Source organism: Leuciscus leuciscus (genome assembly GCF_965113295.1).
Source record: "Leuciscus leuciscus genome assembly, chromosome: 4".
NCBI classification, from domain to species: domain Eukaryota; kingdom Metazoa; phylum Chordata; class Actinopteri; order Cypriniformes; family Leuciscidae; genus Leuciscus; species Leuciscus leuciscus.
Genome location: NC_138728.1, coordinates 40,915,865 through 40,933,893, shown reverse-complemented (window position 1 = coordinate 40,933,893; position 18,029 = coordinate 40,915,865). Strand labels below are relative to the sequence as shown.

At 38.8% G+C, this 18,029-nt stretch overlaps 2 protein-coding genes and 1 pseudogene across 3 annotated transcripts in view; 1 reads left to right on the top strand and 2 right to left on the bottom strand.

Moving 5' to 3' along the window:
- Nucleotides 1-18,029, bottom strand: part of LOC309496080 (uncharacterized protein) — a 329,920-nt gene that overhangs the window by 26,558 nt on the left and 285,333 nt on the right. The gene's annotated exons all lie outside the window — the stretch shown is intronic.
- On the bottom strand, nt 1,102-13,676 carry LOC309496049 (IQ motif and ubiquitin-like domain-containing protein). Its single transcript, XM_082165985.1, has 11 exons — nt 13,557-13,676; nt 13,299-13,474; nt 11,963-12,118; nt 11,657-11,867; nt 10,725-10,900; nt 9,791-9,961; nt 9,526-9,702; nt 8,837-9,085; nt 5,744-5,929; nt 2,492-2,712; nt 1,102-2,038 (listed from the first exon to the last, which is right to left on the bottom strand). The coding sequence occupies exons 1-11, from the start codon at nt 13,597-13,599 to the stop codon at nt 1,696-1,698; spliced, it is 2,109 nt and encodes a 702-aa protein (XP_082022111.1). The 5' UTR covers nt 13,600-13,676; the 3' UTR covers nt 1,102-1,695.
- Nucleotides 13,927-15,684, top strand: LOC309495990 (ADP-ribosylation factor-like protein 13B; annotated as a pseudogene). The gene has a single exon. The product of its transcript is annotated as an ADP-ribosylation factor-like protein 13B (transcript).

The following is an 18,029-nucleotide window of genomic DNA, read 5'->3' as shown; positions in this document are numbered from 1 at the left end:
CCCAATCCAACCAGATCCAGGATCCTCCGAATCCTCCTCGCCTTCACTGGATGCTAGAGAGGATGATGAGGGTGCCACATCCAAATCAGGATCTGATTCTCCTGAGTCTGTGGTGTCAGAGGGAGAAGACGATACATCCTGCAGCTCGCTGGAGGGGTCAGGCGGCATAATCATCTCTAAAACTTCACTACAAGTCAAGCCCTTTCTCATGTTGCTTGCTGCTCTTCTCACCATCAAATGACCAGCAGGCTTGCATGCAAGTGTTTAAATCCACTTGCTTTGTTTAGTCTGCATTTCTCACCATCAGAAGGCAGCAGAAGCATAAATACACTTACTTTGTTTTTGTTTACTCCATGTAGTTCTGAGAGCTGAGGTGCATATTTAGATTTTCTCAGACGCATCAAGGTGAGTTCTCATACTCTCTCTCTCTCACACACACATACACACACACTCACACATGCATCAAGGTGAGTTCTCATACTCTCTCTCTCTCTCTCTCTCTCTCTCTCTCTCTCTCACACACACACACACACACACACACAAATATGCTATTATACTCCATATAACTCCATGTAAAAGCCAGAAACTAAGCTTTTTTTTGCACAGGCCTATCTAAAGGGTTAATGGTGCCACCTGGTTATCAACAGTAAAAATTACAAATTTTACCTCTTCCCAACAGGGAAAACCACCAACAATCAAAAATGCATGATTATATGGTGTCATGGCTTTGCAATCAAAAAATGTGGTTATAATGGAAGTCAATGGGGCAAAAACAGCCACGAACAGTAATAAGGGAGAAAAAGTTAAAATCTGATGCTGCACAAAAACTAACAATGCATCAAAACCAATGTTGTTTCTAATCTTTGACATGTCCAAGACTGTGATAAAAGGTAAAAAAAAAATCCAGTCCACATTCACATTTTATATTGAAAATAAGTCATTTTGTGTTGTTTTTTTTCCCAAATCAGTGACATCATTTATGAATTTGGCAATTAAAGAGTTAAAATCCTGAATTTTTAAAAAAAAACATTTAGTAGTTTTGATCAGGACTGAGGTTGATTAATAGATTTATGAAAAAAATATGTATCTGATACATTTTTACAGCCGTTTAAAGTAGTGGCTGTTTTCAGCCAAGAACATAACGAAAGGGTAGTGAATTTGCCCACAGTGTACTGTTGAGTTTTTGGAAAATTTCAAAGCATTTTCCCAAAATATGTGTCAAAATAAGATTAGTCACCAAAAATCATTCCATTTGCTGAAACACGGAGAAAGTTATGGCCAAATTAAGACTCAAAAATACCCCGTAGTGGATGAAAACATCCCCAACAGCACATAAGGGTTAAGACAAGAACTTCTGTACTTTTACTTCAGTAAAAATTGGTCTTTACAACTTTTACTTGTAACAGAGTAATATTTGACCAGTAGTATCTGTACTTTCACTCAAGTAAGGAAGTTGCATACTTTGTCCACGAAGAATGGCGTCATTCAAGGGAAGACCGTGGTGACGGTCTGAGTGAGGTCGAAAAAGATCTGCCGTGAACCAAAGACAGTCTCAAAAACGCGGTCTGAAATCGCTGGTGTTTCTGACGTCACAAACTACCTCAAAGACACATCTTATGATGTTGGAAAGATCCGGGATGCCCTCCCGGAGAGATACCGTAAATACCTGACCTTCCTACACAGCTTCTCTGGCTGCTATACCGTATCAGCAATTTCTGGGTTTAGCAAACCAACTTTGCTCACCAAGCTCTGCAAGACTGACAAAGCAGAGGGGGCCATGGATGTGTTCAATGACATCAGAGCCAAGAAAAGTGACATCATCAAAGCTGGCTGCGAACTGTTCAAGCTCACATTCCACAGAAATCCACCTGAAGATTTGGAAGACTTAAGATTTGATATCAACAGCAAGCTGGCCGCAGCCGGGAGCATCAAGCCTGAGAAACTCCCTCCGACTACAGGAGCTGCAGCACAGCACTCTCTGCGGGCATATCTCCAGACCAGAGATCGGCTACTGCTACAAAGTCCATCACTGGATGTCCTTGAGTATGGATGGAAACAAGGAGAACAAGGTTATGTACCAGACCCTACAACAGATCCCATTGCACTGCACTACCTTCTGAAGTTTGTCAGCTGCAACTGTGCAGGGACTGTGACACTCTCAGGTGCTGCTGTAAAAAACAAGGTGTCAAGCGTATTTCTGTTTGTGGGACCTGTCATGGTAACTCTTTCCAGAACATCAACCAGCCAGATGATAACAGGAGTGAGGGACATGTAGGGGAGTTGGATGAGGTTTGTTAAATTTTAAACTGATTTAGTAAGTTTTGTTTTGTAATTGTTCAATAAAACCATTTTTATGTGGTTTTTGTATGGACTTGGAGTCATTTTTACTCAAAACTAATGGCTGGGATAGATTCAGCACCCCTTAAAACCCCTACTTAGACATCTCAAAAGGTAATATTGGTAAAAAAAAAATTAAGGAAAGGAACCCAACTTTGATTGCCTCTCCAGGCGTTTCCCTTCAACAATTGTGGGTAGCCTCTTAGCGATTCTACTTGGTGGCCTTGCTGAAGGGCTTGGAGACCAGCAGTTTGCCGAGGGCACCAGGCTGAATCTCGACATCATGCATTCGGCCATCGCAGGTATCTGAGAGAAGTACTTCCTGGCCCGTATGTGTTTCTGCATGACATTACGGATAAATACCACATCGTATGCCTGCAAGTGAAAACAGTGGGCATTTGTATGGTGGGACAAATAGGTTTGCGTTCAAGTGGTGGCAGAGATAAATGTGTTCTGTATATGCATTACATGTAAACACCATCTCTAAAATGGAGCTTTGACTGGTGTGCAGTGAATAGTCACGATTATAGAGTTTTGGCAGATAAAGTTTAAAGTTTTTTGTATATATTACAATATTCTGCACAGGTTTTCACTCTGGTCACCTCTAAAAATGTTTTACTTAACTTAGTTTCAATACTTCGATTAGTCTAATAGTTCTTGAAGGGATAGTTCACCCAAAAATGAAAATTCATTAATTAATTACTCGTTCCAAACAAATTAGGATATTTTTGATGAGAGCTTTCTGTCCCTCTGTTGATACGCAACTACCATTTCAAAAAGTTCATAAAACTAATCTATATGAATTGAGCGGTTTAGTCCAAGACACTTGATCGCTTTGTAGGATGAACAGATTTAATTTAGTCTTTTATTCACATAGAAGCATTGATCAGCGAACATATACAAAAGCTCAACTGAACCTGCTTGACACGCCAGAGCAAACCTCATAGGTTCTTACAAAAGCTCAAACGTGCTGCGTAACACGAGAATGAACCTCATTGGTTCTTGCTGAAGCTCAAACGTGCTGCGTAACACGAGACTGAACCTCATTGGTTCTTGCTGAAGCTCAAACGTGCTGCGTAACACGAGAATGAACCTCATTGGTTCTTGATGAAGCTCAAACGAGATGGATCTCGCACGTCAAGACACAATCAAATTCAAATCTAAATCTAAAAACCTAAATTCAATCTGTTCATCATATAAAGCGATTGTGTCTCTTCAGAAAATGTGGACTAAAGCTGCGTTCACACTACACGCGACAAAGCGACACGATACCATTCATTTCAATGGGGAGCGGGCGACTTCCGGCGACACGCGCGGTCGCGACCGTTGGTGACTGGATGGGGTGTGTCTGGCGACACGACAAAGTTGAGAAATGTTTAACTTTATGCAAATGAAGAGCGACTTTCGTGAGCGACAACCAATAGGAGTGGAGCCTGGAGCGCGTGTCATCATCCTTCTCCGCTCAGCCCCTCGCCCCATCGACAGAAAGATGGAGGAGTATTTTTTTAAATCTAAAATACTACTGTTATTGTGTCATGAAATGTAGTTATATGAGTTTTTCAGTCGAGAATGTAGTTGTTTAAAGCTCAAATATGTGGTTTGTTTATACAGATAGCACCTATTTTCAATTTTGATCTGATATTTTCGGAGTTGTGAGACCCAGGTACTCGGTCATTTAACTTACATGCTTTACGAGTCTAAATATTTAATATTTTCTCTCCAGAATGTTTGTTTTTAGCGGCAAGAAAACTGATTCGCTGTCATTGGATGTTATTCATAAACATTACAAGGCAACCAGTAGTGGAAACGCCCACTAGCGACCTCATCGCCAGCCACCGGCGACATGCAGCGACAAAGTCGCTTGTAGTGTGAACGCAGCTTAAACCGCTCAATTCATATGGATTAGTTTTACTATGTCTTTATGAACTTTTGAAGTGTCAAAGTGGTAGTTGTGTAGCAGTGTTGTTTTCGTCAACGATGACGATAACGAAATTATTTCGTTGACGCACCTTTTTTTTATGACGATAACGCGACGATGACTAGCTAAAAATGGCTCTAAGGTGACTAAAATATGACGAGACGTTTTCGAGTTTTCGTTGACGAGACGAGACGAGACGGAACGAAAATGATTATAAGTCTGACGTTCAATTAGGGTTGCCAACCGAGAAAAAAAAACCGACGGTGCGGTATATACTAATTTCTCCCCCAGTTTGTCTATGATCAGCGTAGCGTTTTTAACATCTTGGAACATCATCAGAGAATGCCTTTTTAATTGGTCGTTTCGCATTGTGAGTCACGTATCGTAGCAACGATGACGACAAGTGACAACAGCGGGAAATGTAAAAATGACTACCTCGCTCCGAGCAGCCGGCCGCCGGCGAGAAAGAAAAGAGCACAGAAATGTAAAATTGAATGGTAAAATGACTACCCGTAGCTGGAATGCGTGAGGGACAATGAATACAAGGCCAATTGTACCATATGCCGTCGCGTTTTTTCTGTTTGTCACGGCGGAGTGTGTGATATTAAGCAGCACGCATCAGGAGATAATCTAATAATTCTATTGAATAAGTTCGCACACAAGGCTACAGAAAACTGTTGTGTTTATTTTTCTTCAAATGCAGTCTAAGCCGGTGAGTTTTGAATGTTATATGTTGTATTTGTTTAAGTTAAAAATAAAACGTATTATAAACTAAACAAATCCATGGTTCATTGTTGGCAAAATTATCATGATAGCCTTTATATTTCACATCTATGTGGTTCAGTCTTGTATATTAGGCCTACTTTGCTATTCTATAAATATATAGGCCTAATAAGTTGTATTATAATATGCTATAAGGTATGAAATATATTTATCTAAATGTATCAATTAGTTTCCACAATATTCACCAGAAGTCATCATTAAGGGGTTATTTAAAAAAAAAAAATGTTATGAATTGCAACACTTGCTACAACCTGTCAAACCTAAGCCCATGTCCAATTTTTTTTACTAAAATTGACTAAAACTTGACTAAAACCTTTTTGCGTTTTCGTCGACTAAAACTTGACTAAAACTATCAAGTTTATAAGTGACTAAAATGTGACTAAAACTAAAAAGCATTTTCGTCCAAAAGACTAAGACTAAGACTAAAACTAAAAGGGCTGCCAAAAACAACACTGTTGTGTAGCTGTCTATGGAGAGACAGAAGCTCTCAAATTTCATAAAAAATAACTTCATTTGTGTTCTGAAGATGAACGAAAGGCTTACGGGTTTGGAACGACATGAGGGTGAGTTAATAAGGACAGATTTTTCATTTTTGAGTGAACTAACCCTTTAAATATCTGCTATTATATTGTTTACTGAGTTGCGGTTTGATGTTTAATCATTCTAAGTGTGAAAGACATTCAAAAGCAGTTGTAGCCGCAGTACCTTCTCGATGTTCTCCAGTTTCAGATGTGCAGCGGCCTCGTCCTTCGTGAGGAGGATGCAGTTCCATGGGCTCCAGTCCAAATGCTTCTCCCAGCGCACCAGCATTAAATCATGAAGGTCTTTCCAGCTGCTCAAAGCGGACTGAGCTCCCCAAAGTACATCCACCAGGTACCGAAGGTCCTGCTCCTAATGAGGACAGTAAATGTCTTGAGCAAAGCATTAACTTGGTGTTCCATTCATTTTAATCTATTCTATTAAAGGTGGACTAAGCAATTGTTTCTTGCATTTTCCACCCAAAAATGTACATTCCACATATATTTTGACTCAGTTAAAGGCCACCCACATAGCAACATTGTTTCGGCCCAGATCCGGCCCACATCTGGCACTTGTGGAATGCGGATCTGGCCCACATGTAGCGTGGAATGACGGCACTTGGGTGGCCCACTCCTGTTTGCCAGATCTGGGCCACAAGCAGCCCATAGCAATGCCACATGTCAGCCAAGAGCAAAGAAATCAACCAGAACTGGACCTTATCTGAGACACAAAGTCTGTGTATATTAAATATGGAGTCATTTCAGCCTAAATAAGCCTGTTAACAAGCAGAATCACTGAAGGAAAGAAGAGAACAGAAAAAGAGACGAGCAGAAACACAAGAACTACAACTGACTTTAGACACAGTCTAAGATGAAATCAACTGAAGAGAAAAGAAGACATTAAATCTGTGAAGATCTCAGCAGAGGAGGATTAAACAACTCCACAAACAGCATTACAGCTTCACTTATTACTAACCAGACTGACTTTATTTCTGTCAGACGTCTACAGAAGTTTTATTGAGAATTAACAGAGGTTCAACTCTAATGTGTTTCATTTGAAGTCACCATAACAGTGATTCGTGTTTCCATTAGTTGGGATCTTAACTCTTAGTATAGCTTTAGTCTTTCTTTGGCCGCTGTGACAGTGTGTTTGTCGAACACATTTACAGCAGCAAAGAAAGCTAGAGTGAAACGAGATCAGGTGATGATGGTTTCCTGATGATGGTTTCCTGTTGATGGCTTTATAATCATCATGAAATAACCTGTTTCACTGATGTCTTTGGAATCTAACAATTGTGTTGATCCATTAATATTTTCACATCACAAACCCTGTGTTACTGCAGCATGAGATCCAGAAATATTATAACAATCAGTTAGAAGACTTTAACAAACATGAACACGAAAAAGTCAGTTTATGATGACACACACAGACATCAACAATCAGCGTATGAATCTCAACAATGGTGACAATCAAAAGTACTTTGCTGCAATGCATGCTGGGTACCAGCATAGTACAAAACTCCCAGCATGCATTGCAACATGAATAAATTATGCAGCTGAATTATCCTATTATTTTGTTTGATTCAAAATATTTGCTTTTATTTTTTGCTGTTTTTTTGTTGTGAATTAGTAGCTTTTCAGTGATGTTCTGAATTAATCTGTTTATCTAAATATTTGTGATTGTCACCATTGTTGAGATTCATATGCTGATTGTTGATATCTGTGTGTGTCAGCTTAAGCTATTTTTTTTATCTCATGTTTGTAAAAAGATTTAAACTGACTGTTATAATATTGCTAGTAACACAGGGTTTGTGATGTGAAGATATTAATGGATCAACACAATTGTTAGATTCCAAAGACATCAGTGAAACAGGTTATTTCATGATGATTATAAAGCCATCAACAGGAAACCATCATCACCTGATCTCATTTCACTTTAGCTTTCTTTGCTGCTGCAAATGTGTTCGACAAACACACTGTCACAGCGGCCAAAAAAAGACTAAAGATATAATAAGAGTTAAGAGCCCAACTAATGGAAACACTAGTCACTCTTATGGTGACTTCAAATGAAACACATTAGAGTTAAACCTCTGTTAATTCTCAATAAAAACTTGTGTAGACGTCTGACAGAAATAAAGTCAGTCTGGTTAGTAATAAGTGAAGCTGTAATGCTGTTTGTGGAGTTGTTTAATCCTCCTCTGCTGAGATCTTCACAGATTTAATGTCTTCTTTTCTCTTCAGTTGATTTCATCTTAGACTGTGTCTAAAGTCAGTTGTAGTTCTTGTGTTTCTGCTCGTCTCTTTTTCTGTTCTCTTCTTTCCTTCAGTGATTCTGCTTGTTAACAGGCTTATTTAGGCTGAAATGACTCCATATTTAATATACACAGACTTTGTGTCTCAGATAAGGTCCAGTTCTGGTTGATTTCTTTGCTCTTGGCTGACATGTGGCATTGCTATGGGCTGCTTGTGGCCCAGATCTGGCAAACAGGAGTGGGCCACCCAAGTGCCGTCATTCCACGCTACATGTGGACCAGATCCGCATTCCACAAGTGCCAGATGTGGGCCGGATCTGGGCCGAAACAATGTTGCTATGTGGGCAGAGGCATAAGATGCACTTAAAGGCCAGTTCACACCAAGGACGATGACTATAAAGATAACGATAAAGTTATAAAAATCGCTCTTAACATTAGAGAATAGCAGAGTCCACACCACAGCTATAACGATAACGGCACAGAGAAACCGAATCACTTTCAGAACGATTTTATCCAGATGATGAACGATAAAAACATTGACAGCCAATCAGAATACATCCAGCTGTAACGAGCTCGAGCATTTTAAGTAACAGACAAACATGCCCTTAGACTAAACAGAACAATATCATCTACTGGTGTGGAGGCTAATATAGTTATCAATATAGTTATCTTTATAGTTATCGTTCTTGGTGTGAACAGGCTTTTAGTCATTTCTAGAAAGTTGACCTAGAAAAAGCTGTTTTATTCTACATAAGTGTGGTCCTTCCTGTTGGTGGCCATGTTGAAATCACATGACCAACAGAGTTTTTTGACAAGTTAATAAGCAAAAACGTCACACATCCACACTAGTAGGAGTCAAGTCATGTATTATTTGTTTATGTAGACTAATTTCAGTGCGCAAAACATAAATGTGAAACTACTTACTGCACCTTTAAAAACGACTGATTTCACTGGTGCAGGTTTTACGGAAAACAACCGGCTCTTTCCAGGCCCCCAAAATGAATCACCAACACATGCATAAACTTTACCTGCAGCAGGTAAGGGATTTTGGCATCAGGGCTGCACTCGGCCTCAGTGTCACGCAAGCATCTGAGAATGTTCTTGTAAAGAGATAAGTCTTGTCTTTGATGGGCTCTATTGTCTAACTCCATACAACGGTGACAGAGGCCGACTGTAGATGCGTTAGTATTCAGACCGAAGTCAGAGCATGACTGATACACTTTACAGCCACGACACAAATACATGTTTTTTTTCAGGTCGGCAGGATCCTGAGGCACCTGTGGAGAACAGGGTAAATATTAGAGTTGTTTCAAAGAGTGAGAAAATCAACCAAAACTCAAGTTGTATTTCAGTATCTTGAGAAATGGAAGTGATGTTACAGCTAATCTCATATTAAATTTGAAGTACATGGTGAACTTTAGCCGAGGGTTGTAGTCGAAACCAGCTTATTCGAATCCAAGTTTAGACCAAGACTAGAAAAGGGTGACCATGAAAATATGGTCTGAGGACCAAGACTATGAAAATATTATCGTAGACTTGGACTCGAGGACCTAGACCAAGACCAACACCATACAAAATATGGTCTCTGACTCAAGGATGACCATGACACATGAAAATATGGTCTTGATGTTGTCATAGACATGGGAGCATGTGGACATGGTCTTGACTCAGACTCGAATGAGTTAGTCTCGACAACAACACAGTTTTAGCCACATACCCGAAGAAATTTGGACACCTGAGGGTTGAACGGAGGGGTTTTGATGTACTGGAGGAAGAGGGTTGATATCCTCTTTCTCAACCCATCCAGGTTGCTCTTTTTCACACCCCTCATCAACAGGTCCATCTCCCTGTCAATCAAGTCCACTATGTCCTGTGTTAGCTTGCATTTATGTTCCTGTTTACAAGTACATTTTAAAAATTAGATGAGCAAATATACGTGTTTATATTTTGACCATATTTTGGACAACAGATCTGGAACTGACCTTCACAGTGTGTTTGAGAGTGAGAAGCACATCCAGACGTTCGTCCTTTGTGAATTGAGCCTGTGTGACGCTACTGTACAGGTCTCGCAGCTCCTTGGCTCTGATGGTGAACGGGGTGTCCATTTGTGTCACCTTCCCGTCAAATGCACGCCATCTCTTTGGCTCTGCAACCTGAAGAGAAGTAAAAAACAAACGTCTTTAAAATCTTGACATTTGTGTTTTGCATGTAGGAGGATGCTAGGACATTAGATTAAACTAAATGTTTTCTCTCTCTCTCTCTCTCCCTCTCTCTCTCTCTCTCTATATATATATATCTCTCCCTCTCTCTCTCTCTCTCTCTCTCTTTTATAGATTTATATAAATTATTACAAATGATAATATTATGTAGAATTATATTATCATCACATAAAACATGCTGCTCACATGCAGTTATTTTTTATAAATTCATATTTAATAATTATTAATGAACTAAATATGTTTTCTTTAGAGGACAGCTTTCTTTCTTTATGGCCAAAAGTCTGGGTCATGAAGCAAAACCAGTTTAGAACCACTGCTATAGTATAAAGGAGGTATAGTATGTGAAACACTACAGGCCTGTATGTGTCTGTTCTGACTTTATATCTAACTTATTATCGGTTAGTTATCATTACCCACTTGCAAAGAGGCATTAAAATCATTGTATTACACTGATATTTCTATTAAGTTCAATGGACACAAAGTTATGAAACAACAATGTTCAAAATACTAAACCAAATTAATCTTCTGCCACCCAGATTTACTGAAAGTAATATTATAACAATTATTGTGTGCTCTATTTGGTTTCAAATCAAATAGACATAGTCAATCATTCCTGCACTGTAACCAAACAAAGGTTTTGCTCTAAAACAATACAGCATGTTCATGATGAAACAGCCGATTAGCAAAAGATTGGCACCTTGTTGAGGAAGGCTTGTATGGCCTTATCCTGGTTCCTCGGGCCGGCAGCCGTTCTGTGTTGTTCTATGGAGGAGATGTACTGGGTCTCTTGCTCCAGTAGAGCGCACATCGCTGCCTTTCTCTCCGCACCAGATAGGGTGACATCGATGCGTTTCACCTCCTCTATCCTCCATTCTGACATACAGAGATGAAGAATAAGGACCATCACACTGACTTATATGCAAATCACTGCACACATTACAATACATACCTCCATATCCACAGATATATCACACCAACTACGATGTAGTCAACTTCAATGAAGCTTTAAAAGTATTTTTAAACATTTTAAACCATAAATATCAGCTGATATTATTTAACTCATTAACTCAGTATTTATGACACAACAATGATCTGAGTCACAGTGACAGTGCTAAATTTAACAGATAAACTCAAAAATGAATGAATGAATATACTCTCATTTTGAATGAATGGTAATGTAACAGAGTTAAAATATTTAAAAATATTTCACTAAAAACGAAGACACGGGGACATCTGTGAAGGAACTGAAGCATTTATTTTAACCAGTTCATTTGCATGAACCGGCTGAACCCACCAATTGGCTAAAAAGTTGCGCATGCAATATAATGTAGCAAAAAGGTTAAAAAAAAGAGTCAAATATGAGTCATTTGTAGGTTCCTGAAAAGTTTAAACCGATAATTGCTCTGTTTGTTTGAGCATCCTGACATAGCCTGACCTAGCAACACTGTTTCACCCAATGGTGAGTTTCTGGACTATCTGTATGATCATGGTTTTCAGAGAGACTTGAGACTAAAATTAAGTCATTATTTTTGCACTTCCATTAGTTGATTCTAGTGGTGCAGAAACCTCTTCACCTTTAAGTTAGTAGCGTTGCTGCTTGTAGTAAGCAACAAACACTCACACACTCACTTTTCACGGCATTATAAAGCAGATCAAAGTCTCTCTTCGACTCCGGGTTCATCCTGCGGTGATACTCATCTCTGATCTGCTGCTCTTTCTCCTCTTTCTTCCTTCTCTTTTCATTTTCCATCCACGCCAGGTGCTGCTCTTTAGCCTGTCCCAATTTGTCTGTGAAACACTTGGCTAGCCAGCGCCTGACATGTGACTGTAGTGTAATGACCTAAGGAAAAAACATTTACATATAAGCATTTGTCCTGAACAGCGAATGCACAGAATGAATGCAATTCTCTCTCAACCCCCTTCAAACACACGTACAGCTCTCAGCCTCTTGCTGTGACACTCTTCTGCAGTGATGTAAGTCCCTGGGGCGATGAGCTTGTCCTCCATGTCGGACACATAACAGCCGGTTTTGGTCATCTGAGTCGAGGCGGTCCTATAGCACTGCTGGTCCTGCTGTTCCAACTCCACCGTCTGTTTAAATGGAAAAGAAAATTAGGGGTGTGCCGTCCAAACGGCAACCCAAAGTGGTCTAAGATTTGAATCTACACTTCCGTACAAAAGTTTGGGGTCGGTCAGATTTATTCATGTTTGTAGAAGAAGTCTCTTATGCTCACCAAGGCTGCATTTAAAAACAGTAATACTGTGAAATATTATTACCATTTAAATTAACTGTTTTGTATTTTAATAGGCTATATTTTAAAATGTAATTTATTCCTGTGATTCATCATCATCACTCCAGTCTTCAGTGTCACATGATCCTTCAGAAATCATAATATGCTGATTTACTGCTCAAGAAATATTTCCTATTAGTATCAAGTTTGAAAACATTCATTTCTCCACAAAACAATGTACTGACTACAAATGCTTGAATGGTAGTGTTTAATGTTACAGTTAATTGGGGTTATGAAGCATGAATATAACGTGACCACAAGTTTGTATTATGTATATATGTTTTTACCCAAATTAGAATGTCAATAATACTGCGATTTTGGCAAAATATTATATAAATAAAATTCTCTAAAAATGCAATTGTCTTGACATTTCAAAGTGATAAATCAATATAATATATGGGCAACAACTTTCTCAACAATTACGTCATTTCTAAAAAATCTTTACTGAAGATTAACTCCTTGTGTGTCTATGTTTGTGTGTGTGTTATAAACAATAAACAATCAATCGCTATATCATTATATAAAAAGTATAAAAGGTCATACAACAAAATATAAAAAAGGTACACTAACCCAAACAATATTTTTATATACAACATTACAATACATTTTTAGATTTTACAATAATATTATAATACAAAATGTTTTACATAAAAAGCCTACATTATATATTTTATATACAGATTTATGTTTATTATGTGTTATTATAATAGATGTTTATTTTAGGTTTTAGTTTATTATTATATTATGTTATGTTTAGTTAGCTAAATGCCATCCTTCTGCTAAATTATACAGTTCCTTTAATTTAACATAAATAAAAAATGAGGCAAAGAGATGAATGTTCTGTCCATTATATATTACATTGTGTTGTGTGTGTGTGTGTGTGTGTGTGTGTGTGTGTGTGTGTGTGTGTGTGTGTGTGTGTGTGTGTGTGTGTGTGTGTGTGTGTGTGTGTGTGTGTGTGTGTGTGTGTGTGTGTGTACCTGTGTGTCCCTGCTGAAGGACTCAGTGCTCCTGGAAGGCCTCTTCTTAGGCATCGTCTGTACGGCAGCGTGATGATACTCAGTGTTGGTCACCGTATGGCGGAATCCTCCCAGAAACGCCTTCCCGCGAGTGGCTCTCTCTTTCTCTTCCACTACGTCCTGATATGTCTCCGAGTCTTAAAACCAGAAAAACTTTGTCATAAAAACTTGTCTATCGTTAATAATGCCTGAGTGAGTCAGCTATAAGTTCGACTGTACCTGTTTGCACTCTGACAGATCTGACAGTGATGATATCCGGCATGTTGTACTCAAACCTTAAAGTTCAATAAAAGCACGTTCTTCTCTGATATTCTTGAAAGCAATTTGACGCGAAAGTCTAGGTTTACAATGAGTCTGGACAGTGTTTGGCCGCTGCTATGGTAACCCTAGCAAGTACTCGCGTGCGTTCTAAAGCCGCGTGACGTCAAAACACGTGACGTCACCGCGTGACTCGCATGCGCTGTCACCGCGATGTGACGTATGCGTGACGTGCATACGTGACGTCACAGCGCTACAGTCCGCAGCGAGTACTTGCTATTCTGTGCTTTAATGATACAACAAGTTGTCTTTGGTCATATAAAAGAGTTCAGACACTTGAAGTGAAATGTTCAATCTGATGGCGAACTGCTGCAACTGGTTGAAACGATGGAGAGAACCTGCAAGGAAAGTGACATTATTAATGGTTGGACTGGACAATGCTGGAAAAACCGCTACAGTCAGAGGAATCCAGGGAGAAAGTCCTTTAAATGTAGCCCTTACAGTGGGCTTCTCAAAGGTGGACCTGAAGCAGGGGAAGTCTGAGGTCACAATCTTCGACTTGGGTGGCGGTAAACGTATCCGCGACATTTGGAAAAACTACTACTCTGAGTCTTATGGAGTAGTGTTTGTTGTGGACTCCAGTGATGTCCAGAGAATCCAAGAAACCAGAGACACAATGGCTGAGGTTCTCCGGCACCCTCGTATCGCAGGCAAACCTGTATTAGTACTGGCTAATAAACAGGACCAAGATGGGGCATTGGCTGAAGCAGATATCATCAAGACCCTGTCATTAGAGAAGATTGTCAACGAGACTAAATGCCTCTGTCAGATTGAGCCCTGTTCTGCTGTGCTGGGTTATGGCAAGAAGGTTGACAAATCCATCAAGAATGGCCTTAACTGGCTCCTGAATAACATCGCCAAGGATTACGAGGCAATTTCAGAGCGTGTGCAAAGAGATACAGCAGAGCAGAAGGCTCAGGAAGAACAAGACAAGAAGGAAAGAGCAGAAAGAGTTCGGCGGATCAGAGAGGAGAGAGTCAGGCATGAGCGAGAGGAGGCTGAGAGAGAAGGAAGGACACTGAAAGAGGATGAGCTAGATGATGCCATCATACCCAACCCATTCCAGCCAATAAACAATGTTGTTACTGAGTTTGAAGACAAACTAATTCAAGAGCAAGAGATGCAAAGACAGAGAGAAGAGGGTCAGCAGAACAGTGTGCAAGAACAGACAGCCTTTCAAGATGAGGAGGAGGATGAAGAGAGCGAGAGACAGACCCGGTGAGTACAGAATCAGGAGCAGTGGACCAGACCAAAAAGAAAACTAGGAAATTGCGATGGAAACGCAATCATAGAGTTGGCCCTCTTATAGTGGAAGAAGCAGCAGCCAAAAGCCCCACCCCTACTCCCCTACCAGGAAGGGCTACTCCCAAAGTTTCTAGGCTCCCCAAACTTTTGGAATACTGCTTTTCAGTTTACAAAAACAAAGAACAAAAACAGAAGAACAAGTAGAAAAAGACTTATTTGGAGAAATAATGATTAATTATCACATGTTAGTCAATTATTTCGCCATACAGAAAAACATTTCTATTCATTTTCCACTGAATTATGCGATCTGAAGAGCTCAAACAGCGAACGGAGCGAGATGTGTTTCTCCTCTTCCTGATTTGCGTCAGATTTGACCTCAAAGCTCTATGATTTGCTGTACAGCTGTCAATCATCTCACGTGTTTCAACGTGACCTCTTCTGCATGACGCGTCCTGTCTACACTTCCTCATTCTGGACATCCGTGATAAACAAAGCGAAAGTGACATTTCTTCACCGAAACAAGAAGCTAATAAATGCACGATTGAAGTATATGTGTTTTGTATGTTATTTTCGTGCGATTTGGGGTATTTTTATATGAATAAAGTAGTAGGCTGCGCTGATTGATGTTTACATTTTATAATGAGAGAGTGAAAGTTGAAAATGTCTCAAATAAAACTGAACGCGGTGGAATTAAGGAAACGTCACTTGTCTGTAAAAATCACGGCACAGGACAGAGCAAAAGAATTTGCAAACGATTTTTATGAAGATGGCGGAGTTATGTTTTGTAAAGCCTGTCAACACTCCAGTGATAAACTGAACATCTCAAATCCGCTCGCCACACGAGTAGAAAGGGGAGTGCTCTTGGCAAGTTTATTTAAAGTTTTATTTTCTTTGTGTGCATATCAATATCAAAGTCTCTGTAAATGAGTGCCGCAGATTTGTTCAGCGTTTCATCATCAGATACACTCAGAAACCCGTCAAAATAAAAGTTCGGTTTAACTTGATGAATATTAATGATCACAGAAATATACTACTATTGTACAATCGAACGTACTTCTCAAAAGTAATATTGATAGGCTAATAGTACTATATTTATTTATTATAAATGTTTTAAGTAAAATCAAACCATTTCACAGTATTTTATTTAACCAGTAAACCTCTTGTGCAACACTTTTATCAGTTTATTTGATTTAATACCTTTTGATAATAAATTTGTATTTATGCTATGTTTTTATAATATATGTACTTCTGGTAAAATATATGTACTTACTACTTACATAAACATAAGCAAATATAAAGGCTTAGTAAAATTTTTTTTTAAAAAGGTGATTTATGAGGACATTTCATATGAATACACGCAACATTATGAGGACATTTTAGATTATGAGGACATGGCTGAAATCCAAATTTCTCCACGTCTTTATAATTCACATAAACCTGAATTTGTGTATGACGTGTGTATCGGAAGTACGCTACTGTAGGCCGGACTTGGTACTGCGCCTCCTCATTCATTATTCATAGTGTGTATGAAATCGCGGCTTCTGATTGGCTGACCGCCAGAAGTCCTCATAATGTCTGAATTTGTCAAACTCAAACCATGTTAACACAGATCTACGACAACGACGGTATTGGAAAAGATAGAATTCTAAGTATAAAATAATAGCCACATGTTACATTTACTAAGTTATAAATAAAAAGCACTGCACACTGAACCCTCTTCTGCCACCTGACCGAAGCCTTTTCTCTGTGGATGTGTGACGACGACGATATCACTCATCATCGTCCGTAAGGTAAGATTAATGATAAGCACAAAGCTACTCTTTATGTTAAAATCTCTTTTAGTTTATAACGATTTAAACTATTATTGTTAATAAGACGATTGTGAAATTAAAGAGTATGAACTGTTAATCAAGTTAACGTTAGCTTTGGTGAAACATAGCATGATTTATCTTTGTGTTCTGATAAAGCGAGATGAATTCATAACTTAATTTAGTGTTGATTAATAATGTTTAGTCATTTATTAACAGTAAAATCGGCAGCTTTATTGCAACTTACAAGTTCAAAAAAGATACATACTAAGTAAACAGTAGTGGTGTGATTATTTCGGATTAACTCTTTATGTTAAAATCTTATGTCGTTAAAACGACATATTTTTCTCGTAATAATGAGATCTTGTGTCGTAATAACGAGATGTAACTTATATGTTGTTTTAACGACATTTTTCTCGTAATCACGAGATGTTATGTCGTTAAAACGACACATGTTCTAGGCCTTATAAGGACACGTGTAGTCATGTACAAAATATGCCTTTAGTTTATCCACATAAAATATCATGTCTTTATCATACATGCATTCAAAAAGCTGAAGCTGCCCCCAATGGACATTCATGATAAAAGATCAAATTCTGTTCACACCTTATATTAATAAAGCATGTGTAGCCTACAGGTTAGCAGATGAGCCCAGAATACGAACATGTGTTTAATTGCACATTAGGCTAAGCGTTTTCCTCCCATAGAAAACCCTTATTATAAAGAAAAAGCTTAATGTGGCTTAATAGGCTACTTCAGTGATAAAGATCAAATGCTGTACACACCTTATTAATAAACCATACTATCCTACAGAAAAGCAGATGAGCCCAGAACCAGAATATGAACGCAAATTATTTAATTACACTTTAAGTGTTTTCCTCTCATAGAAACCTTTTATTTTAAAGAAAACTTGACGTGGATTTCTATGGGAGGATGGCATTGCGGTGAGTAGCCAATACAATAAACAAATTATTGTGGCATTAATTAGCCCACAAATAATATTTATTTTAAAGAAAAACACCAGCGTTGGGCGTTTATCTGTATAGGCCTAGTGTTTCAGCCGCCCATTTTTGAAACTGGCGCAAGAAAATGCAACAGAATTTGATTAGTTAAACATGAAGAGGACTCTAACGTTAACCTACACTGTTAACCCTTGCTGTAAAAAAAGGCCTAATTCTGACAATATCATACCATTTTCCATTAAAACAGTAATATACCGTAGAAAACAAAAATAGCCTACAGGAATATACTGTAAATCAACAGTGCTCAAAATCGACACTCTGAGGCTGTTTTCCCAATCACACCCTATACCCTCATTCAC